At 45.4% G+C, this 24,793-nt stretch overlaps 2 protein-coding genes across 5 annotated transcripts in view; one reads left to right on the top strand and one right to left on the bottom strand.

Annotated features, from left to right (window-relative positions):
• The window catches only part of PSD (pleckstrin and Sec7 domain containing), a 118,883-nt gene that overhangs the window by 93,300 nt on the left and 790 nt on the right, over nt 1-24,793 (bottom strand). For 2 of the 3 annotated variants that reach the window (XM_083502389.1, XM_083502390.1), the window contains exon 2: nt 23,974-24,226. In XM_083502389.1, coding sequence (XP_083358515.1) covers nt 23,974-24,036 — 63 coding nt within the window. In that variant the 5' untranslated portion in view covers nt 24,037-24,226. Of the gene's footprint in view, nt 1-12,269; nt 12,703-23,973; nt 24,227-24,793 lie in introns of those variants that run through there. The other variant, XM_083502391.1, reaches the window with a different exon arrangement.
• The window catches only part of FBXL15 (F-box and leucine rich repeat protein 15), a 22,613-nt gene continuing 8,475 nt past the window's right edge, over nt 10,656-24,793 (top strand). For both annotated transcript variants that reach the window (XM_083502797.1, XM_083502796.1), the window contains exons 1-2: nt 10,656-11,043; nt 11,421-11,649. In XM_083502797.1, coding sequence (XP_083358923.1) covers nt 11,481-11,649 — 169 coding nt within the window. In that variant the 5' untranslated portion in view covers nt 10,656-11,043; nt 11,421-11,480. The remainder of the gene's footprint in view (nt 11,044-11,420; nt 11,650-24,793) is intronic.

Raw genomic sequence — 24,793 nt, 5'->3', positions numbered from 1 at the left:
TACCCTGCCCATCTGACTGGGTTGCTGTATCCACTCTGGGCAGCTTCCAACAGGTTATACAAAAACACAACAAAAACATGAAACATTTTAAAAAACCTTCCCTATACAGGGCTGCCTTCAGATGTCTTCTTATAGGTTGTATAGTTACTTATCTCCTTGGCTTGGGAGTCATGTAACTCCATACCCTCTGACATTTCTCCGATGAAAATAGGGACAGCCAAAAGAAAAGAAAGACATTCCAGGACCAAATCCAAAACTGGGAGGGCTTCTGTAAATCTGGGACTGTCCCTGGAAAATAGGGACACTTGGTGCTGTGATGTACTATCAATCTCAGGGAAAGAAAGAGCACACATGTACCATTCATCAGATATGAGGAATGGCGGCATGGTTATTCTGCTCCTCCAAGTACTCAGGTTGGGAAGCTGATGAATAATAATAATAATAATAATAATAATAATAATAATAATTTATTTATTATTTATACCCCACCCATCTGGCTGAGTTTCCCCAGCCACTCTGGGCGGCTCCCAATCAAATGTTAAAAACAGTGCAGAATTAAATATTAAAAACTTTCCCAAACAGGGCTGCCTTCAGATGTCCTTTAAAGATAGGATAGCTGCTTATTTCCTTCACATCTGAAGGGAGGGTGTTCCACAGGGTGGGCGCCACTACCGAGAAGGCCCTCTGCCTGGTTCCCTGTAACCTCACTTCTCGCAATGAGGGAACCGCCAGAAGGCCCTCGGTGCTGGACCTCAGTGTGCGGGCAGAATGATGGGGGTGGAGACGCTCCTTCAGGTATACAGGACCGAGGCCGTTTAGGGCTTTAAAGGTCAGCACCAACACTTTCAATTGTGCTTGGAAACGTACTGGGAGCCAATGCAGATCTCCCAGGACCGGTGTTATGTGGTCCCTTATGTGAAGAGGCTCTCTCCACATAGAAACAACATCCAGCATGAAGTAGCCATGGAGAATATCTTGAACTCACCCAACATACGTTGGTGCTTGAGGCTTATAAATGAGAATGGGTCCTCCGCCTATCTCTAGTGGGTCCATACTAATGGTTGTGTAAAGCTTCTGTCCATTTTAGTGGGATGTGCAGGAAACACTCCCAGTGTAGTGTGCGAGATCTGTCTGCCTCCCAACCCACCTCCCCAGATCTTCTCTCTCCGCCTCTGACAGTCCCAACTATCTGCAGCATTTTCTTCAAGATGGCCCCGAAGATTTTAGCCAGAAGCCGCCATAATAAGCTGCCCGAACGTAAAGAGGCTTTGTTAAAAGTGAGGGCAAGGACCAATTACTCTCATCATTCAGCACAGAAAGAGCAAGAGATTATGGGATAGCAGTAATGGGCTTTGGCAGCATCTGGCAAAAAAAGGGGGTGATTAAGAAGCTGCTCAGCAGTAGATGGCCTCCCCAGCAAGTCACAGCAGGGATTAATCAAGACCTCCCATTACTTATGGCACAGAAAGCTCATCAACAGGACAAGTAGAAATGTCGGGATCAGCATCTTCTCTGGTGGGGGAAGGGATGAGCAAAGGAGGATGCTCACGATAGCCACCTTGCCTGCCGAGAGTAGAATGTGCTTTATTTTTCTTTATTAAAGGCCAGTCTACAATATTGTTTTCCATTGGATTATTGGAAATCCCATTGAATCGTTCCACCGGCATAAATCTGGGAAGTGAAGCGCTCTAAGAAGTGAGACATTGCTAGTGCCACAAATGCACACCAACTAAATCACTCTGGACCACAGTAAGGGGTCACGAATTCAGCTGCTAAACAATTCTGAACAGGAATTGGCACCAGTTCCTTCAGAAAACTGATGGGCTTAATTTATGTCCTTTGGAGGGAAAGTGCATCTAAGACGAGGCGTGGTTGTACGCCATACTTCTTGTTCCCGGTTTCTCCATAGAGTCCAGTTTCCAACCCACTCTCATTGCGATTGCAAAAATCATAGGTTCCAATATATGATTATGGTGGTGAGACTTTTATATGCACAAAAATGGAAAGACACGTCATTACCAACAATGGAGGAATGGTTGTTAAAATTATTGGACTTAGCTGAGACGGCAGATTTGACATGTTTCATCAAAGAAAAGCTTTTGCTAACATTTGCTAAAGAATGAAAGCCACTTATCGACTTTTTGCATGAAAAAGAAAATGAATTAACGACATTTGGGTTTGTGGATTGAAGATATTGTTGGTTCATAGAAAGTAGTTTTGCTGGGTGTTATATTGGAATGGATGAATTTAATAACTTATATATAGCTGACAGGTGAAGAACTGGAAGTTCTTTATTTTCTTAACTTTTTCTCCTTTTCTTGTTTTCTTTCATTAATTTCGCTCTCTTTCTCTTTTCCCTTTATCACCCCTCTTTCTATCTTTCTTTTCTTTTTGGTTTGTGTTTTTAATTAGATAAACTTTTTAGTTCCGATAAAAACAGATATTTGATAGTAATCTCTGTATCCCTTTTTCCATATTCTATTTTTTTAAAAAAAGGGGATTACAAAAATCAGGCTTAATATAAAATTGGGCTCTTTATAAAAGTTGTACTGTGAAAAGAAAGGAACAATGCAGTAATGGCTTCATGTACCAGGGGCAATGAGGAAGAATACAAAACACATGTGCCCAACAGCTGTGGTACCTGGAGACTTTTGTAAGCATTACTTGCCTGTTTTCAAAGTCTACTTCTACATCTACAGTATTAGAAAATACCCCTATGGAAAATATGGAAAAGAATTATCAGGAGAAAGAGCATTTGGTTTGGTGGCAGGACATGAAGAAGAACCAACAGAAGTGGAGAAGAGAGATAAATAAAGGACAAGATGGTGTTGGAAATCTTAACTTGGAATGTAAATGGACTCAATGAAACTAAATGCAATAAGATCGAACATGTGGTAAAAAAGTTAAATTTGGATGTGATCTGCTTTCAGGAAATGCATATTGTGAAGAGACATAGAATAATTCTGATCAATAAAAGATTGGGAAAGGACCTTGTGGCCTCTGACGTAGGAAAGAAGGGAGGTGTGGTAATGTATATAAAACCAGAATTAGATCCAAAGCAATTATTTAAAGATGAGCAAGGAAGAATATTGATAATACAGATAACATCACAAGGAGAAAAAATAATGTTAATAGGCGTATATGCACCAAATGAGGAAAAAAACCTGACTTTTATAAGAGACTTGAAGAAATCCTATTTAAATATTTGAAGGAAAATACAATCTTGATGGGAGATATGAACGGTGTAGCTTCCCTGGAATGGGACAGGACTACAAGAAGAAGCAATACAAAAGAAGGGAAGTTACCCAAAAGGCATGGGGGCAGAAGTGATTGCACACAGAGCAACTGTGACGAATTCACAACACACAACTGTGCACCTGCAATGTCCCATTCGCTTTTGCGACCACACTTACCAGTGCAACCCTATTGCCTCTCTGGGATCTTTGCTGTATTCAGGCGCTGGAAATCCCAAACCCCAGCACTGAACATTTCTTCTGCCCACTTACCAGTTCACAAGGCAGATGCTAGAAGAATGACCCAGTGGGTGGATGGAGCTGTCTAGGTCAGGCATAGGCAAACTCCGACCCTCCAGATGTTTGGGACTACAATTCCCATCAGCCTTGACCACTGGTCCTGTTAGCCAGGGATGATGGGAGTTGTAGTCCCAAAACATCTGGAAGGTCAAGTCTGGCCATGCCTGCCCTATAGTGTTTCCCAAACTTGGGTCTCCAGCTGTTTTTGGACTACAACTCCCATCATCCCTAGCTAGCAAGAGTTAGGGATGATGGGAATTGTAGGGAAGGGTCAGGCATCTATTCTCAGATATTCTGCTCTTGTTTTCCTTTGAGATATAAAAGCAGGCTTTTATTCAGCATGTGTGGATAGAAAGTATTGGGTTGACTTGTAAGAGGTGTGTGGCATTTTGACATATTTCTGTTTAAAGGCTGGTCTTGTCTTAAACCAGTTTTAAAAGACTCACATAATATATATCTGGAGGGCCGGAGCTTGCCTATGCCTGGTCTAGGTTGAAGGTGGAAACTTTTTTTCCTGGGAAAGTGGTCCTGGAGTTATTGGATTATTGTCCATCCGTCCCCCACTCAAATCCCCATAGACTTTTGGTTCACAGCTGTAAACAGTAATCATGGACCACTAGAGACAGACAAAATCACTGGATTCCAAAAGATTATTCCAAAACAATTTTTGATTTGTCAACACCACAGAGTCAAAACCTCCTTTGGGAGGTTTAATAAAACAGACAAACATTGGAGGCAGGGGTGGGGAAGTGGTTTTTTATCTAGATCAGCATTCTCCCAGGATAATCTCTGAGGCTGCATATTGGGGTCACCTTGTCTTTCTCCCTAATAGCCACCTCATTCTCCCTCTTTCCCTGTCCCAAATTTTCTCTGCCTCCTCTTTTCTCCCCAGCTGCCACCCCAACAAAAATCACCTCCCCCTGCCCTGTGCGGCACTTAGCTTAGAAAGAAGACGAGAGGGAGCTGGGCATGTTTAGCCTGGAGAAGAGGAGGCTAAGGGGTGATATGATAGCCATGTTCAAATATATAAAAGGATGTCACATAGAGGAGGGAGAAAGGTTGTTTTCTGCTGCTCCAGAGAAGCGAACACGGAGCCATGGATCCAAACTACAAGAAAGAAGATTCCACCTAAACATTAGGAAGAACTTCCTGACAGTAAGAGCTGTTTGACAGTGGAATTTGCTGCCAAGGAGTGTGGTGGAGTCTCCTACTTTGGAGGTCTTTAAGCAGAGGCTTGTCAGGAGTGCTCTGATGGTGTTTACGGCTTGGCAGGGGGTTGGACTCGATGGCCCTTGTGGTCTCTTCCAACTCTATGATTCTATGATTCTAAGACCCCCCACCACCAAATTGCCACTTGGTGATTAGTGGGACTGAGGAGAAGAGGCCACAAGACCTCACCTGTGGGCTGCTGGCTCCTTCTCTCAGACTGAAGCCTTATCCTAGATCACAGCAGCTGAATTAGCAATTTATGCATATAGTTATAATTCATTGTTTTCATTTTACTTTTGTAATATGCTGAGGACAGCTGTCAGTCAAAAACACAGCACTGAAATGTAATTAAGTGGTGTGAGATAAGCCTGACACCTTGCGCTGAACTGGGAATGGATTTTTTTGAGGATCCAGGTTATTAGGTCATTAAAGGTCACAGTGCTAGCTTCTGAATGGGGTGTGCAGTGGTACCTCAGGTTACAGAAGCTTCAGGTTACAGACTCTGCTAACCCAGAAATTGTACCTCAGGTTAAGAACTTTGCTTCAGGATAAGAACAGAAATCAAGTGGTTGCGGTGCAGCGGCAGTGGGAGGCCCCATTAGCTAAAGTGGTACCTCAGGTTAAGAACAGTTTCAGGTTAAGAACAGACCTCCAGAATGAATTAAGTTCTTAACCCGAGGTACCACTGTATCTAACTAGCTTAGGTGGGTCTACAGTTTTGCTGCGGTGGCTCCAACAATTTGAATGGAAATCGCATAATTTCTTTATAAATAATGGAAATCTCCTTAGTTCTGTTGCCAAGCCCAAAGGTCTACCTGTACCTTAATTTCTAGGAATTGTTAACCAAAGAAATGCACAAATTAAATCAGAATTAAATCTTTGACCCAGAAGCTTTTACTGCCTTTTAATGGACACTTATGATAAATACACAATACAATTCTTTAAGTTACTCCTTACCCCATTTAAGCACCTTGCCTTGCTTACATGCCCAGTTCTTAAAGAGAATTTTCCCACCCCAGGATTTCTTAAGCATGATAGGGGCAAGTGTGTTCAAGAAAAATCCACCCTGAGCCAGAGGGGAAAGCTTAGGTGAACGGATCAGCTGACTGGAGCATGACTGCTCCTGTGAAATAACAGTCACCACTGATTTTCCCTTTTAAATTTGAAATGGGATCTTCCTCCCATTGTATATGGAGGTGTTCTTATTGGAACCATATTTGCATAGGAGACCTCCAAAGCAAAGAACACCTATCAACAGATTCAGCCGTTGCATCAACTGCACCCTGTTTTGGATAGGGATAGCTTGACCACTGTGATTGACACATTGGTAACCTCACATTTGTACTACTGTAGTGCATTATATTTGGTGTATTCCTTGCAGCTGATCTGCAGGCTGCAGCTGGTGCAGAATACTGCTGCCCGGGGAATGAATGGTGCGCCATACCATGCCTGTGCTAAGGCACTGGCTGCCTATTAGCCACCAATCCACTTCTAAGGCCTTATTACTCACGTATGGTTCAGTCAGTTAGAGCATGGTGCTGATAAGGCCAAGGTTGCAGGTTTGATCCCCGTATGAGACAGCAGCATATTCCTGTGTTGCAAAGGCTTGGACTAGATGATCCTCAGGGTCCCTTCCAACTCTATGATTCTATCTGCGTGCAATCCTGACCCCCACAAACTCCTCATGATATAAAACCCTAAGCAACTCTGGACCAGGTTTCCGGAAAACTAACTTCCCCTCCATTGCCCAGTAAGGGCATTATGGTCAACAAGTGGAATCTAGACGGTCCTACCACAGCTTGCTGGTTATCAGCCTGTGGTGATGTGGACATGGGCTTCTCCACTGATGGCACCAGAGCTGTGGAAGGCACTCCCTGCTGAAATAAGAGAGACTCCGTTTGTGCTGGCATTCCACCGACTTCTGAAGATGCACCTATTTACATAGGAATTCCCTTGATCTCTTGACCCAAGTCTCTTGTGCAGTGCAGTTTTAATAGGATTGTTTTACTGTACTGAATATTTTTAAAATGGCTGGTTATATTGTAACGTTTTAATGGGATTGTGTTACTGTGTATTTTGATTGCAGCATGTTTTTAATTATTGTGTATTTTAACAATGTTGTGTAATTGGTTTTTATGCTTTGTGAACTGCTTAGAGGTCTATTTGGGCATTACACGGTATACTAAATTCAACAACAACAACAACAACAACAACAACAACAGTTGTCCTGTTCTTTACAGGGAAGCTATGCTACAATTTTTTAAAGCCTTAACTGGTGTAAATCTGTGCTTTAGGTGGATGCACTGCACACTTTGGCCCTACCCTCAGCTCAGTTGTTGTTGTTGATACTATTATTATTTAAATTGGTATACCGCCCTGTACCCGCAAGTCTCAGGGTGGTTCGCAACATAAAATCACAATATAAAAACCACAAAATTCATATTGAAAATAAATCAAGAACAGCCCAATAATCTCCCCTCCCCAACACATTTTAAAAGGAAATTGGATGTCAGTCGGCCAAAGGCCTGGCTAAAGAGGAATGTTTCTGCCTGGCACCTAAAGGTGTATAATGAAGGCGCCAGCCAAAACCTCCCCAGGGAGAGGTTGACTGCACTAAATAGGAACAGAGGTCAGGTCTGTTAGAGTCATGGAGGGATGTACAGGTATTCCTGGTTCATTCCCAAAGGGGTCAAGGTGGAGTGTGTCTGCTGCATATACACCATACATTCAAAGCACACTCCCCTCCCAAGAAACCTGGGAAGCGTAGTTTACCTCTCGCAGAGCTACAGTTCCCAGCACCTTTAGCAAACATAAGCCCCCAGGATTTGTGGGGTGTGTGTGTTGCTTTAAATGTATGGTGTGTATTCCAGCCTTACCTTTGGGCAGGCAAAGGGAAATCCAGAGATAGCAGTAACCACAGGTGCGCTCAGCAGAACATTTTGCCTTGTTTTGTTTTTCCTACAAGGCCCCAAGGGAAACTGCACCATTTATGGGGTGGGGCTTCTCCCTGGAATAGACAGCAGCAGCAGCACTTTTCCACTGGGAAAGCTGGAACCCAAAATCCCAGCCCTCAGGGGCGAAAAAGATGTGCTGCTGGGAGCTGGGAGCACCTGCCGTTGCCACCACCCCTTCAGAAAGGCAGAGGCTCCCAGGATTAGGGCTGACACTGCTTGTAGTAGTCACCTTGATCCTTTTAGGGTGAGTGGGGAGAGAAAGAGAAAGATGAAGAGGGGACAGCATGCAGGAATGGAAGCAGGAGAAGCAGAGTCAGAAACAGAACACCACTCCCACTTTAGATTTTCCACGGATTTTTTTTTTACTTCTAAAAATGCATTGTTTCATAGGATTAACTAGAAATGTAAGGAATGGATGCGATACCCATAAATAAGGAAGTTTCAAACTTGCTGTTTACTTTTTCAGATAACCATGTCTCTCTCTTTATTATCAAGGAACATGGGGTTCAGCCTAGCACTGAGTTGGACCACTGGTCCATGTAGCCAGGGGCATAGCATTGGGATGCTGGGGGGTTTTGGCCCAGGGGACACAATTTTTGAGGCGGCACGAACCAGGCGACTCCACGCAGGTGACCCCAGCACGGCAAGGGCTGGCGCTCCCTGCCCAACACATGCACCCTCCTGCCCGGTACACACCCTGGGCGCCTGCAACCAATGCTACACCACTGCATGTAGTTCAGTATTGTTGACGCTGAACAGCGGTAGCTCTCCAGGGTTTAAGGCAGGGGGCATTCTGGCCCACCGGGAGATGCCAGGAATTGTACTCAGGTATTTTCTGAAGGCAAAGAAGATGCTGAGCTACAGTCCTTCCCCCAATGAATTAAGTAGGATGGCAACTGTGGACCGGGGATTCACCTCTGGGCATTTTGCAGAAGGTGAGAGCAGGTTGTACATATATAGCAGGACTGTACCTTGGCATGACTGGGGTTTTCAAGCATCTCACACAGAGATCATTGTGCAATTCTGCCCCCCCCCCGCTCCCCCACTGCATGCATTGGACAAACATGTGGATGCAACATGAGAAGGGAGTTCATACCCAGGAAATAACTATATACATCTATGCAGATCTCTTTGGTGTGAACAGCTTTCCTGTTCTACATTTTGTTCTTGCATTTGAATAATGCAAGGTGAAGAACATGCCACTGAATTGTCAGGTCTTAAAATATGTACAGATATCCCCATCATTCATTTGAATATAACGACAACATTCGTGTCACCATTCTAAACACACATTAGAGACTAAAACACAGTTTATCAGAAAATACTCATGACTGCACTGTAAGTGTGCTTTGATTCCACCTCTTCCTCCCAGTCAACTATTTCAGTGGTTGTTGGAAAAACTTTGATATACTTGTGAAGTATATCCTACAATTAAGATGTTGCTTTGTTGGTTTACTTATAAGTCAAATAAACACACCAAGTCAGATTCAAAGCGATTTGGGGCACCAGACTCCCCCCCCCCCGAAGACTTCATGATAGGGGACCAAATCCCAAAGAATCATTTAAGTTCTGCTCAAGTATGAATAATACCTTGGCCCAGCACACATTGTGGGCACATCTGGCTGCTTTCATATGCAATCCTGAGACAAGCTCATGCTGCTTAACTCTCCACAGATGAATCTCAAAGCACCACCATCCTCCATATACGCAACCCCACAAACAAGAGTTACCTTCCACACATCAATATGGGGAATATATAGGAAGAAATCCAGTTTTCTTAAACCAGTCTTTAACCAAGCTGATTAGGATTTCCAAATTATGGGGGTTACCATCAAGGGAGTCTCTTGAACCAGGCATAGATGAGAGGGCAGCACACAATGAAAGAAGAAGGAAGTGTCACACACACAACACAGCATTCCTGGACTTGGGCATAGTCCTTTGCCCTTGCTACCTCACCTCACCAAGCCTCGCCTCCGGCCAGAGTGATATTTACAGTCCCTCCCACCTGCCTACTGGGAGACACGCAGCTGATCCTCACCCCGGATCGGCCCAGTTCTCTTGGCTCAGCAAGGATCAGCTCTGAATAGATGTGACATCCATCTGTACCAGGAGGGAATGAGCTCCTGGAGAATCCAAGAGACAGTAAACAAGTTCCGAGCTACTTTTAACCCTTAGGCTCCAAGGCTCAGAGAAAGAGCCAAGCAGGTGAAGGTGGCCCTTCCAGGGTCACAATGGGAGAGAGCGTCAATTGATGCAGGTTAGGATTAAGTTGGGGAGGCAAAGGAAGCTTTTTTGATGGCTGCGATGGTATCTTGCCAAGGCAGCTGTTGATATGATCAGGAACACACCTAGCAGATAAGTAGCAGAGCAGGTCTGGTCTTAATAGCTATATAATTAATTCTGCCTTTGATAGTGTGGAGGCTACTGGCTAAAGCGCACACAAAGTCAAGGATGGGTGCTGGGAAATGCTGTTTCGAGGAGGATGGACCTACCTGCCAGGATTCTTTTTAAAACCCATTGGCAACATATATACAGTACACACTCCTCTTCTGATTAGGAGACAGGGTGTTTGTATCTCCTGGGGCTCTTGTGTCCAGGCTTACGGGGCTCAGCTCCTTCTGCTCAGAATGCAAATGTCAGAGATGTACTGAGTAGCAAACTGAATAGCTTATTCTGCTGTCTGCTTTGCACCTCCCCACCCTCACGCTTCAGGCAGGCTGTCCTTTATTTTTAAAATGCCATATGTAATTCAATGACTTAAATGTATCTTCATCCCCTTAATTTAAAACAATACATTTCTTTGGGGGGGGGGATTGCCTCAAGGAGTGGTGGGTGAAGAGGCATCTCCAGTTCCAGGAAAATGCATAGATGGCTTCCTGCAAGTATTTAGAACCAATCTCTCTCTCTCTCTCTCTCTCTCTCTCTCTCTACCTCCAGCTTGATACGGAAGAAAAGATGGCACATTTGAAGAAAATATGTCGAGTGCACTTTCGCAGCATAATTGCCACCACTCCAATTATGTACAGTTATATGAGCCCATAATCTCTTTTGTAGTTGCTGGATTTCTCATTAGAAGCTCCTGCTGTTTCGTTTTCCACTTCAAGCAAAGAAGCCATTTGGGATGTGCTAAGCAACTGTCCAACTCTATTGAGTCACCTACCCAGGTGATGAACATCAGGGCTGTTTTGAGCTGTACTCGTGGTTGCTTATGAGAAAGATGCCAGCACGCCTTGAGGCCATCCTTTTCATCCAGGAAATGAGTCTTAGCATATTTGTTGATTCAGGCAAGAGCTTTGATGGGCTCAGCCCATGACAACATCAGATGCATGAAGCAACTACCTTTGTAGGTAAAGGTAAAGGTAAAGGTAAAGGGACCCCTGACCATTAGGTCCAGTCGTGACCGACTCTGGGGTTGCAGCACTCATCTCGCTTTATTGGCCGAGGGAGCCGGCATACAGCTTCTGAGTCATGTGGCCAGCAGGACTAAGCCGCTTCTGGCGAACCAGAGCAGCGCACGGAAACGCCGTTTACCTTCCCGCCAGAGCGGTACCTATTTATCTACTTACACTCTGACGTGCTTTCAAAACGCTAGGTTGGCAGGAGCAGGGACCGAGCAACGGGAGCTCACCCCGTCACGGGGATTCGAACCGCCGACCTTCTGATCGGCAAGTCCTAGGCTCTGTGGTTTAACCCACAGTGCCACCCACATTCCTTACCTTTGTAGGTAGATGGTAGAATTCCCAAGCTGACCCCGAAATGGCCTGGAAGGAACGCAGCTGGTGCCATGGTCCCTATCACTCCAGGCTATACACCACAGCGTGGGTGCTGCTCATATCCTCAGCTTGCTCTGGACACAGGACCAGTGCTCTTGCACCATATCCTACTCCTACAGCAGATCCTTCTGACAGAGTTGAAAGCTGGGGGTGTCAACTTGGAACAAAATATTGGCCCAGGTAAGCCCTTCCTGCATAATTGATCACATGTTGCAGTACACACACACCATTTGAATGGCAATACCCATTGACTTTGGGGCAGGGGTTGATCCCCTCAAATATTTTATGGGGGGGGGCAGGGGCTGAAAGCACCTTGGCCCCTAGGATCTGCCTCCTCTGCCGAAGGAGCTCTGGGGGGTCCCCAGAGTCGCTTCTCACGGCATTTCCCCTGATTTGCTGGCAGCTCTCGAGGTGTCTCCCGTGCATAGATCTCAATCTTTCTGTACTCTGCTATTGCAGATATAGATGCAGACGTGGCCCCCTCACCTCCACAGAGCACCGTCCAAGCAGCTGGGTGCAAACTTCCCCGATCCTCTACCCCACCCCACCTCAATAAACTCGCGAGCAGCCCCTCCCGCGCAGTCCAGGCATGATTTAACCATAGCAACCCCTCCCCCTTGCAGGTGGATGCAGGCAGAGCATCTTCCAGCTGCCACAAAGGCTGCGTGGAGAACGGGCAGCTTCTCTCTCTGTACCCACCAACCCGTGCAAGGGTGCCAACTTGAATAAAATATTGGGGGGGGGGGAGGGAAGGAAGCCCCACCCCGCACAATCAATCACAAGACATAGGGAGCACCAACCATTTGAACGGCAATACCTATCACACGGGGGGGGGGGAGCTGGACCCCACAAATATTTTATCGGGGGGGGGGTTGGCTCCTATGCACTCTGGGGATTCCCTCTTCATGGAGCTTCGCAAGACTCAAGGACCTCACCAGTACTGGGAGAAAGAGAGAGAAAGGGAGGGAGGGAGGGAGGGAGAGAGAGAGGACCCCCCCCCGGCGCTGCTTGCCCGTCTGCAGCTCCCTCCCTCCCTCCATCTGTCCGTCTCTTCCTCGGCAAGCTAATTCCCTGCTATTCTGGAATCGCAAAGCCTCGCCTGCCTGCCCGCCCGCCTCTCCCCGGTGCGGATCTCCGGGCGCAGCGCTCGGTGGCCGGGCTGCAAGAGACAATGACGGGCGTCGCGCTCCGGGCAGCCCGGGGGAGCAGCGCAGCCCAGCTCGGGCGCCTTTGTCTCTCCCTTTCCCCGGGCTCCACTCACCTCTGGCAGGCTGGTGCTGCAGGCTCGCTCGCTCGCCTCCTCCTCCTCCTGAGCCCGGGCGAGGGGCCGCTCCAGCCCCGCCAGGAGGCGTTTTGTATGAGGCTGGTGGAGGGGAAGGTGCCGCAGCCGCTCCGCCCCGCTCAGCGCGCGCGGAGCCGCCAGCAGGTAGCGGCCAGCAGCGCCACGCTTGGGCCGCGGAGACCCCGCCCTCCCCGGATGCGCCACGCCCACTCGGACACCCCCCCACACACTAGCAAGGAGCCAATCAGTGGCCGAGGTGGCAGTCTGGGCCCTCCTCTCCTCCTCCTCCTCCCCCCAGCTGCTAGAGCCCCGCGGTGCACGGGTGGCAAGCCAAGGTCAGCAGCGATGCCCAACAGTAGAGGGCAGCTCTTCTCCCTGCCTTTGCCTCTGACCCACCCCTTGGCCTCATGCTCTACCAACTGAGCTAGCCGGCAATGTCTCAGAAACTTCTTCAAGGGACGTAAGAAGGGCTCCCCAAGGCTCATCTAGACCAACCCTCTGCAATGCAGGGACTCGCCTTTCCTATAACTTGAAGTCATTGGTTCAGGTCCTACCCTCCAGAGCAGGAGAAAACAAACTTGCTCCATCTTCAATCTGACAGCCCTTGAGATATTTGAAGATGACCACCGTACCTCCTTTCAGTCTCCTCTTTTCCAGGATAAACATACCCAACTCAAGGTACTGTATACCTAGCCTAAAAAGCTGCCAATTGCTCCAGGACATGTTGTTGTTGTTTAGTCGTTTAGTCGTGTCGGACTCTTCGTGACCCCATGGACCAGAGCACGCCAGGCACTTCTGTCTTCCACTGCCTCCCGCAGTTTGGTCAAACTCATGCTGGTAGCTTCGAGAACACTATCCAACCATCTCATCCTCTGTCGTCCCCTTCTCCTTGTGCCCTCCATCTTTCCCAACATCAGGGTCTTTTCCAGGGAGTCTTCTCTTCTCATGAGGTGGCCAAAGTATTGGAGTCTCAGCTTCAGGATCTGTCCTTCCAGTGAGCACTCGGGGCTGATTTCCTTAAGAATGGATAGGTTTGATCTTCTTGCAGTCCATGGGACTCTCAAGAGTCTCCTCCAGCACCATAATTCAAAAGCATCAATTCTTCGGCGATCAGCCACCTTTGTGGTCCAGCTCTCACTTCCAGGACATAGCTGATAACATGTTCTCTCTCAGCTTTAGGATCACTGTCCATGGTTCTGAAACTTGGTTGAAGATTTCTCTCCAAGGTGTTGATCCTGCTTTGCTTCACCTTCCTGTCTCCTTGAAACATTGTGGTTGTCACCCCATGGGTCAGGACAGCCCAAAACAGAGAGGAAGTGGAGCAAAACAACAAGGAAGACTTGCATTGGAGAGCCCAGCAGCCCAAGCTAGGGTGGGTCACAATCATACCATGTAATCCCCAGAGCTTTGGAAATAGCATATGACAGAACTATCGCAGGTGCATGGGAAGGAATGGATGGGGAAAGCTCCAAGCCACTGTCCTGTAAATGCATGCTCCTCCCACTGGCGAACAGTTCAGAAAGCACAATACAATGTAAAACAATCACCAAATACCCTGCTCCACAGCATGGTCAATGAAGCACTTGCTGTCACATGCCCGATTCCATGCTTCTGCACAGGTTACCAATGACAGAAATCTCCAATTAACCCCATCACAGGCTTATAACAGGTCACTTGGGGGCAGACTGCGCAAATAGCACCCGTCAATAAAGCCAGCCATACCACCAACTCCTGAGCCCACCCAAATGCTGAAATAACTTGACTTTCCTTCCATGACTGAGGCAAGCCACACAGTCTTGCTTGCTAATAAATTCCAACGTAACCATCATTGTTCATCTTTCAAAGTTATTTTCAGATGGCAGGATGTTGTGTTCTGAAATTGTTCTGTTGTTGTTGTTGTTTAGTTGTTTAGTCGTGTCCGACTTTTCGTGACCCCATGGACCAGAGCACGCCACGCACTCCTGACTTCCACTGCCTCCCGCAGTTCGGTCAGACTCATGTTTGTAGCTTCAAGAACACTGTCCAACCATCTCGTCCTCTGTCGTCCCCTTCTCCTTGTGCCCTCCATCTTTCCCAACATCAGGGTCTTTTCCAGGGAGTCTTCTCTTCTCATGAGGTGGCCAAAGTATTGGAGCCTCAGCTTCAGGATCTGTCCTTCCAGTGAGTACTCTGGGCTGATTTCCTTAAGAATGGATAGGTTTGATCTTCTTGCAGTCCATGGGACTCTCAAGAGTCTCCTCCAGCACCAGAATTCAAAAGCATCAATTCTTCGGCGATCAGCCTTCTTTATGGTCCAGCTCTCACTTCCATACATCACTACTGGGAAATTGTTCTAGTCTCATCCAAAACAAGATAAGTCTTTTTCCAAACCTCTGCATAAATTTGTAAGAACATTATGCATATGTAAAAGACTCTGTCCACCACCTCCCACTTGCCATCATAACACATTACCTCTTTTGCAAATGTATTTTATTTTCACAATGGGACATTGAGGATGGATGATGGAGGGGAATATTGTTAACCTTTCCCCATATTGTTCCCCCAAAGCTGCTATTTACCCTTCAGGGGAGATATGCAGCTACAATATCATATACACATCATATAGTTGTGACCATAATCTTGTGAATCATCTCCTTAATTACATAAATGCAGTCTTCTGGCATATTTCTTCCCTTTCCTTTTCGTCCAACATTGCACTCAGATTCCTCTGTCCCTCTTTCATAGATGCACTGTATTTTCTTACACCTCACTTGGGATTAAAAAATAAATAAATCCCAGAAATCAAAATGTTAGATGTAATATTCTGTGCTAGTATGATCTTTCTCTATTTCTGCAAAGCTATGGGAAAGGTAATGAAATGATGCATCCAAAATTTAAATGATCAATTTTAGCTGATTTTAAGCCCCTCAATATTAAAACATTTGCCTCAATCTGTCCTCTTAGTACCTCTGCTTCCAAAGGCAGCTGACAGCAGAAGAGAGGGCCTTTTGTGGTGGCACCCTGCCACAGATATCTGACTTCATTGTTAAGTTTTAGGTGCCAGTTCTTAAAACTTATTATTTGCTGAAATTTCAATCAGTATTTTTCTTGCTTTTATCAGCTGATGAATTTCATTAATAGATACTGCTTTTTAAAAAATGCTGCTATTGCACTTCATTGGGTTGCTGTTTAAATCATTTTTTAAAAAAATAAGTGTATGCTGATTTGGAAACTAACTGCATTTAAAAGCATCATATAAATCTTTGAGATAAGTTATTTTGAGGCTGGCCAAACCAAGAGCAAATGCAGGAGGGAATAATAGCTTCTATTTTTATTGAAGACTTATGTGGAGTTGTTATGGTAACTGCACATAAGGCAGCAGAGAGTACAGTGCCCATCTTCCTTATTTCACTCCTTTCAGCTAAATAAGCATTGTGGATTTATGCATGTGATGGAGACTATAATGCAGCTGTGCTGTTAGTACACAGTCCCATATTTGGCAAGAAAACGATAAAATCAACAGATTCAGCTCACCAGAGCTGACTTTCTTTTTGCTGCCCCCTTTATATCATGTAGACTCCACATCTATTCATTCTTGTAGCAATTGGAACATCCCACCTGAAGCTTCACGATGTATTAATTGTGTCCTACTGGACAATGTATCCTCTTCTTCATCACAATAATGCATATCTAAGGCTTTATTGGGGAGTCGGAGCAGGAATTTCCTTCATCAAAAAGGACCTCTCTGCTTTGAAAGTTCCACATCCTCAGAAACTGGTTTCCCTGTGACCGGTGATCTTAGTCTTGTCTGCAGCATGTAGAAATTCTCAACATCTGTGTCAATATCTGCAGTGGAACTTCTGTTTAGCATTCATGGTAGCCATTCTGGGTGGTGGTGTATGTGTGGCTTCTACTTACCGTATTTTTCGCTCTATAACACGCACCAGACCATAACACGCACGTAGTTTTTAGAGGAGGAAAACAAGAAAAAAAAATTCTAAATGAAACAGTGGATGTATGATTTTTGTGGTTCATGCTGTGGCCACAGACGTGATCTGACAGTGAGTTTGGAGTAGCCCAATGCAAAAATCCTGAGGATCCATGTGGATCCGTGCTTTGTAACCACGTTTTAAGTGGGGAGGGAAGGAAAAGCACTCAAGTGACAAGGATGTGTAAGCGGCTCCTCTCCTCTCCCGTTTGCTCCTTTAAAGAAGCAGGCTCTCTGTCCCTCTCTCCTCCCCACTCAGCGGCTCTTCTCCCGCTTTGCTGTTTCAAAGCGAGCCACGGAGGAGGGAAGGAAGGGGAACCATGGATCCTCTGCTCACGACTGCAGCAGATCCCCCCCGCCATCCGTAGGCATTCGCTCCATAACACGCACAGACATTTCCCCTTACTTTCTAGGAGGAAAAAAGTGAGTGTTATGGTGCAAAAAATACGGTACATACCCAAGTAAAAAACTCCAGTTCTGGGACTTTGGCTGGGACTACTGTGGTGCTGAAGGGACAGCTCCAGAACAAATGGGCAAAGACAGCAGCCATCAATGGCCACTGCACTACAAGGGCATTTCCAGGCAGTCGAGAATATGCAGCAGTTTCCAAGGTACTGTGGTCAAATCAGATGCTGTTTTCTGGGGAAATGTTTCTGTCGCAGGGATATGGTATTTTTTCAGCACTTAAAATGGGATGCTGTGTAGCTCAGAAAATACAATTTCTCTCTACTCCTGCCCAACCTCCCTTGCTATTGTCAGTGCCATATGGAACGTGGTTGCATGGCTGTCACAGGCACATATTAGAATTTATTAGATAGTTCCTCTCATTCTGCTACAGAATATTATTTTGCACACCCAATAATCTGAAATTATTGTAAAAGCCCTGGGATCCATTATATATGGCTTCATCAAGGAGCTAAAAGTTCTGTTATCTCCGGCATCAAGAATTTTGCAGCGTGACCACTGAATTTATAATATCATTTTCAAGGCTTTATATGGTACCAGCTCCTGATGCTGATTCGCAAGACTTTGCTTTCTGTCCTTTCTGGACCAGAACATTTGTCTTGGGTTGAAGATAGCCTGCCCATGGAGGCACTGGCGTACGATCCTGCCTGACATGAAATGTGAGCAATCACTCTTATTTTGTCAGAAATCATTAGGGCTAGGATCTGGAATCCTCAGCTGTCTGCAGCTGCCTCTTCTGGGTGAACCGCAGAACTGCTGCTTGGAGGATTTCCCAGACTGGCTTCACCCACCCAGACAGCCCACTGGTCTCTCCTAGATAGAAAGAGCTAGAAAAGGTTTCTTCTTTGGACTGAGGTTTGGTTAAGGAGCCGTGGTCCTCTTTACGGTTTTGTGTTCCAGTGAATTCTCTTTGTTCTGACTCTCAGCTTGATCCTGCAGTTCTGTACACAGCACAACTCCTGGCTCTCCTCTTACAAGTGTACACTTCAGGTTTGTATAAAGGTTTCATGGAGTGCTGTTGACTCTAATACAATTTGTGGTGATGTTAAAGGAAGTGAGTGATTCGTCTATTACAATGTCATTTTTTTCAGCCCCTGAAATGTCACAAGGCACTTAATGAATCTGAAACCTTGTCTCTGTTCATGGGAAGATCTTTGCAAAATGCGTTATTGACTTGCCCTCTTCAGAAGAATCAGTCAAGTCCTCATATTTGATTATCAGCTTTAATGCTGCACTATCAGTGCAAGAGACAAGCTCGCTGCTGTGTACAACCAGGGGGATGTTTGCAAATGTTACAGTTGATGAACAGTTAGTGTCATTCAAAGGAAAATGTCAGGGAGGCAATATGCTGTCCAAACCTCCAAGATACAGTATAACATCCTGGTTTGTATTGCAATTCCAAAAAAATAATATGTTTATGATGCATTTGATGCCTGAAAGGCACTGTTCCTGGCAACTCTGGGTTTTCAGAATGTTTAAACTGTTTTCAGATTTTTATTTTTTTAATAAAATGTTTCATTATTGAAAGGTCTGCCACCCTGGGCTGCTTTGGGAGGAAGGGCAAGATAGAAACTGAAATCATACTAATGTATAGAGAAAGTACACCAACTGCTCAAAACACTGGCCAGATAGTGGCTGAGAAACTGACAGCACATTTAGAGCATTCTGAATGGGATACAACAACTGAAAACTTTTTTTTTTATAACCAGTGTGCCATTGGTTAGGGGATAAGCTAATATAAATCTAACTCTAGTTGGCCCTTTGAGAGAATTTCTGGTTTGATTGTTGATATTTTCAGAAATGCCAACAGCAGCAATTCTAGTTTTCAGGAAGATTTGACATTTGTAAGTTATGTGCCAGGGAAATGTGCTTCTCAACGCAACAATTTCAGACCAGAATTTCCAAGCCTGAGATAGTTCTTTTATTATATTAAAACCAAGTAGGGTGTGGACACAGGTGACCAGATGCCAAACACACTTCCTCTTCTTAAAATATGGGGACGGGGGGTGGGTTACTGCCTGCTTCTTAAACTTAGTGCTGTGGTCTTTAATGGTCTTTAAGAATTAAGACTCTAATTATTAGGCTGTAGTGGAATCATAGAATTGTAGAGTTGGAAAGAGACCACAAGACTCATCTAATCCAATTCCCTGCAATGCAGGAACCTTTTGCCCAATGAGGGGCTTGAACTTACCACCCGGAGATTACGGTAAGTGTCTCATGCTCTACCAACTGAGCTAGCCGGTCACAGTAAGGTGAATTATTTGGGTCCCAAATATCTGAGACTGCATCCTTCCCTACAGGCCCTCTCAGGCATTAAGATAAGCAGAGAGGGCCCATTTGGTAGTTCTGCCACCCTCAGTAGTTCAGGGGGTGATAGCCCAGGAGACAGCCTTCTCTGCGGCAGCCCCTAAATTGTGGAATTCCTTCCCCACAGAGGTGTGTGCCCAGCATCTTCACAATACAGCTTTCCATATACGCTGAAGGCACACCTGGCCTTTGACACCTGAGAGATGTGTTTTCAGGACACCCCCCCCCCATTCTTGTGACTGCAATAGGTCTGAACTGTGTTTAATTCTGAATATTAAATTGTTGCAATCTGCCCTGGAACCTGCTGGTGAAGAGTAGGCAATTGATTAATTGCCTTAAAAAAGCCTGGGTGCCAAAGGGGTCAACCTAAAAATTTCGTGGTGCAAATATGTTTTCCTTGTTTCTGTGTCTTCTTTATGTGCAGATGGCAAAAACATATATTGCCACTCTGTAATTTTTGGGTAATTTGAAATACAGTCGTACCTTGGATCTCGAAATCTCGAATGCCTTGCGAGTCAAACATTTTGGCTCCCAAACACCGCAACCCCGGAAGTGAGTGTTCCAGTTTGCAAACGTTCTTTGGAACCCGAACATCCGAAGTGACTTCCGCGGCTTCCAATTGGCTGCAGGAGCTTCCTGTAGCCAATTGGAAGCCGTGCCTTGGTTTCCGAACGTTTTGGAAGTCAAACGGACTTCCGGAATGGATTCCATTCGACTTCCAAGGTACCACTGTATTTGGCTTCAAGGTTTAAACAACTGAGAAAACTGAAAATGCTCATGTAGTAAAGCATGCATGGAATATGTAATGCAGTAAAACACACATGGAATAGCTGCACTACAATCTTTCTGGCACCAGGTTACAAACTTTGGGTGTGGCCTCTTCTGCTTCAAGTATTATTATTATTTTTAAATTGTTTTTCTTTGAAAGGGATTATGTTGTTTTCTCATACATTGGTACCTCGGGTTACAAACGCTTCAGGTTACATACGCTTCAGGTTACAGACTCCGCTAACCCAGAAATATTATCTCGGGCTAAGAACTTTGCTTCAGGATGAGAACAGAAATCGTGCAGCGGCGGCGCAGCAGCAGCAGAAGGCCCCATTAGCTAAAGTGGTGCTTCAGGCTAAGAACAGACCTCCAGAACGAATTAAGTTCTTAACCCAAGGTACCACTGTATTGCGATTTTATGATTGGACACATTGCGCTGGAGGAGTTTAGAATCTTTTTAAAAGTAATTAAAAATGAACGGAATTAAATAGAAAGATATAAAACACTAATATTTAGAGGAACAATGTATTGCAGGGGGGTGGGATTTGATGACCCTTGGGGTCCCTTCCAACTCAACAATTCTATGATTCTATGAATGTAAATTGTTGAGCACGGTTGCTAAGTAACAGTAATGGTGACATGTCTTCCATTGTGACACCTCCCCCTGCTGGAACACTTGTCAGATGTCTTTGGAAAAAGCAGGTATTTGAGCAGGCTTAAAAGAGAGTAGTTAGGAAGTTACAGCCCATCCACATTTCTGTTTGTCCCGTGATTTCAAGTGGTTTCATGGGTCCAAGAGGCTGTTTTTGGTCCCATCAACCCCCCTCCATGGATGTTTGTTCCAATTCAGCAGGAAACAGCGGGTTTTCCAGGATAAAGTGATGGGACACCCCCCCCCCCATCTCAGATCTGTGACTTGAAATCAGGAGACAAACAGGAGTGTGGAGGGAGTTATTGGGTTAGTTACGTTAGATAGTATTTTTATTAGCTAGAGCTTTGTGGCATTAGAGGGGGAATTATACAGGAAAAAAAATCACATCTCTTAAAATGTAAGCTGAATTTCTTTGTGGTTTCTGTATTCTGATTGTCACTACCCATGAAAATTCAGAATCCTAGGGGAACATCCCTCCCCAATCATGGCTGGATTATTCTCAAAACATCGTTTTCAGGACCAGTTTACATGCTTCAAGTGAAACGGCTTGCTTTCTCCTTCATGGGCATAGTCAGAAGAAAACCATATCCAAGTTTGGGAGGGTCTTTTGACAAGCTATTCTCAGTGGACCCAACCCCATGTTGAACTCTTCACAAGTGTGACAGCAAATTCATGTTAAGTCTGGACGTGTCAGGTGTCCCAAGTTTAGTGCGGCGATATAGAGAATTAAGACACCAAACCCCCAGTTCCTTACTACCTCCTCACTCTGTCTTAGAGCAATCTAAGTATTTGTTTTCGGAGTATTTGTTTCGGGAAGAAAGAAAGCTCTGCAGAGATGGAGAAGGATTTTGGGCATCGCTGCTGAAAGCATAAAGTCTATCCCTTGGCCTGTAAGGATGCGTCCACATCATTTTTGAGTGGCCTACTGCCCCAGGGATGGACAGGACTGGCCCAGATCCTTCAGGTGAGAACATAACCTGTGCTGATGGAGAATTGTTGTGATGGCAGTGAGAAACTGGCTAATTGGGTAGGGAGGAGGCATGTCTCTGATTCAAGAAAACGTCAGCGGACTGCAATAGCATCCCGTTTGAAGAAGATAGATAAGCATTTATTTTTACCTATTTTTCATGAGCAAGGCTGCTTGATTCATCCATTTCTTTGCCCCCAAAGGGGTCAGAGAACAAGCAAAGGGCATCAAGCATCTTCGAACCAGGGAAAAGGTATGAACAACAACAACAACTTTCCTCACTGCTTTTGAGTTGAAATCCTGGCACGTATAGGGTCAGGGTGGTGCAGAAGTTACAGCAAGGGTCACCAGGTGACCAGAGGAGAAATGACTGCTGGTAGAAGCACAGAGAGAAGAAAAGCCATGGCACATCTGTAACAGCAAAACGGGATGCCTTCCTCTGCCCCAGCTGCAATAAAACATGTCTCTCCTGTATTGGTCTCTACAGCCGCAGCAGGCGCTGTAACTCTCCAACAATTTGACTTTACCCCCGATGGTGCACTCTTTCATTGTCTCTTGAGACAGATGGATGTCACTATCTCACCCACCATTGGCATGCGGCCCCTGGAAAAGTGGCCACTCAGTTCCCCCCACTCTGCTTTAATACCACAGTCTAGTGTCCCTGGACAGCAGTATGTCCAACCAGTAACAAAAGGGAGCAGCAAAAGGGAGAGTTCACGCTCTTTCTAACCCAACTCCTATTTTTTTGGTGAAATATATTGCTCCCCTTTTAAATGCCCACTTTAAAGTCTGACTGTTTAAATGCCTCACTCACTGGATCATCACCTCGTCGTGGTGAGTGGGCTTGCACGTTCCTATGATCCTTGTGAGTGAAGCTGACGGGAGTCTCGTACTCTCAGCAGGGTCACCCAAGGCAGTAAGCTCAAAGGGGAGGAGCTAGACAAAGAATGATCCAAGAAGTCTTCAATTGCAGAACAGGCGAAAGATAATAAGTGGCATGTTATAATGGCTGTGAAGGCGGATGAAGGCTGTAGCAGCTAGGAATCTACCGGTTGTTGTGATACTCTTGCCATCGGAATAGAGCCTTACTGTGAAGACTTTGCATTGGTCAGCGTGCACTGATCTACACACACAAAACAAATTCATGCACAGACGTCTTCCAAAAACTCATCCTGAACCCCAAAAAGTCCCATGACGATTGGCAAATGGTAACAGGGGAAGCATGAAATCTGAAAGCCCCTAGTCATGAACTAGCACATGGGTGGTGGATACAGATTCAGTCATTCTGACTCAAGGAATGCGGCAGTTGAGTATCTTGGCAGCTGTATCCATGACTGAGCAGTCCTATTTAGGATCCACTCTGGTCACCCCGAAAAGGGGGAGAGGCTAGAAAAGGTGCCTTTAAATATAAAAATCTACTTCCATTTTCCCTGACTGGAATACTGTGCCCAGTGGGGTCACTACTCAGCGGTCATAAAAGACAATTGAGCTTTGGAACATGGAATATACGGACTTTGTTGGATAACACAGATAATGAGCATCCCGAACACAGGACTGACATCATTGCAAGCGAGTTGTGACGTTTTAACATCAATACTGCAGTGCTTCAAGAAACTTGAAGAGCAGGAGAGGGACAACTGAAGGAAGAAAAAGGAGGCTACACTTTTTCTGGAAAGGTCTACCTGAACAAGAACGTCAAATACACGGAGTAGGCTTTGCTATCAAAAACAATATTGTGAAAAGTCCCTACTGGAATTAATGAGCGACTTTCAACCCTTCAAATAAAACTCGCCAAAACCCAACAGGCTACTATTCTAAGTGCTTATGCACCAACGCTGGATGCCAATGGAGACATTAAAGAAAACAATTTACTCTCAGCTGGATACCATACCATCAGAGACGCCTAAGGAGGATATCCTCCTGGGTGATTTTAATGCAAGAGTTGGGCAAGATTTCAATCTGTGGCCTGTGACTATTGGTAAAGAAGGAAATGGCAACATTTGGAATCTTACTTTAGACTATATGTACAAACCCACTCTTTCAACAAAATTAATAAATTTATAAAGCCCGAGCTATCTGGAAACCTTCATACAAACCTTCCTGGGTTTTGAGTTTTTCAGAAGAAGCCCTTCTCTTGGTCTCACCATCCTCACTGGCATGCTTGGTAGGGATGCGGGAAAGGGGCTTCTCACTGGTGGCTGCTCCCAGAGCTACCTCCCTGGAGAAGCCAGACTGGCTCCTTCCTTGCTGTCTGACCTTCTGCCAGCAGTTGAAGACCTTCCTATTACAACCGGCCTTTGGCAACTGACTGCTTTTCATAGGCGAAGCCGGGAGGGCAACTGTCTCCACCTAAATCAAGTAAATAAATAAAAATAATTAACTAAAAGTAGAAATTGTAGAAAGATTTTGACAGATTTTTCTGAACAGTTAGGGTCAAACGAAAGTAATTTAAAACAGCTGTTGTTGAGCTATTTCGTTCTGAATCTGCTAAACAGAGCCGGACAGAGGATGATGACAGGTGGGTGCCCTGCCCCGCCCCCCCCATAAATCCTGCCTACGCCTATGGTGCTTAAAATGAAAAGGTTGGTGCCGTGCTGTTTTTATTATAATAATTTGTATGTTTTCAATAGATCAGACACACACACATACAGAGCAGACCCTGCAAGTGTCCAAATTTTCCAAGGACAACCCCGGATTTACAGAAGCCGTCCCGGTTTCTGATTTGATCCCGGAATGTCCTGCTTTTCATCAGAGAAATGTTGGAGGGTATGGAGTAACATGACGCCTGAGCCAGGGAGATAAGTAACTATACAACCTTGAGAAAACACCTGAAGGCAGCCCTGTATAGGGAAGTTGTTTAATGCTTTATTATGTTTTTATATATGTTGGAAGCCTTCCAGAGTGGCTAGGGCAACC

Source organism: Podarcis liolepis, assembly GCF_965112155.1.
Source record: "Podarcis liolepis genome assembly, chromosome: 5".
Classification (NCBI taxonomy): Eukaryota; Metazoa; Chordata; class Lepidosauria; order Squamata; family Lacertidae; genus Podarcis; species Podarcis liolepis.
The sequence above is the reverse complement of the archived record's forward strand: the minus strand, read 5'-3'. Positions and strand labels throughout refer to the sequence as shown.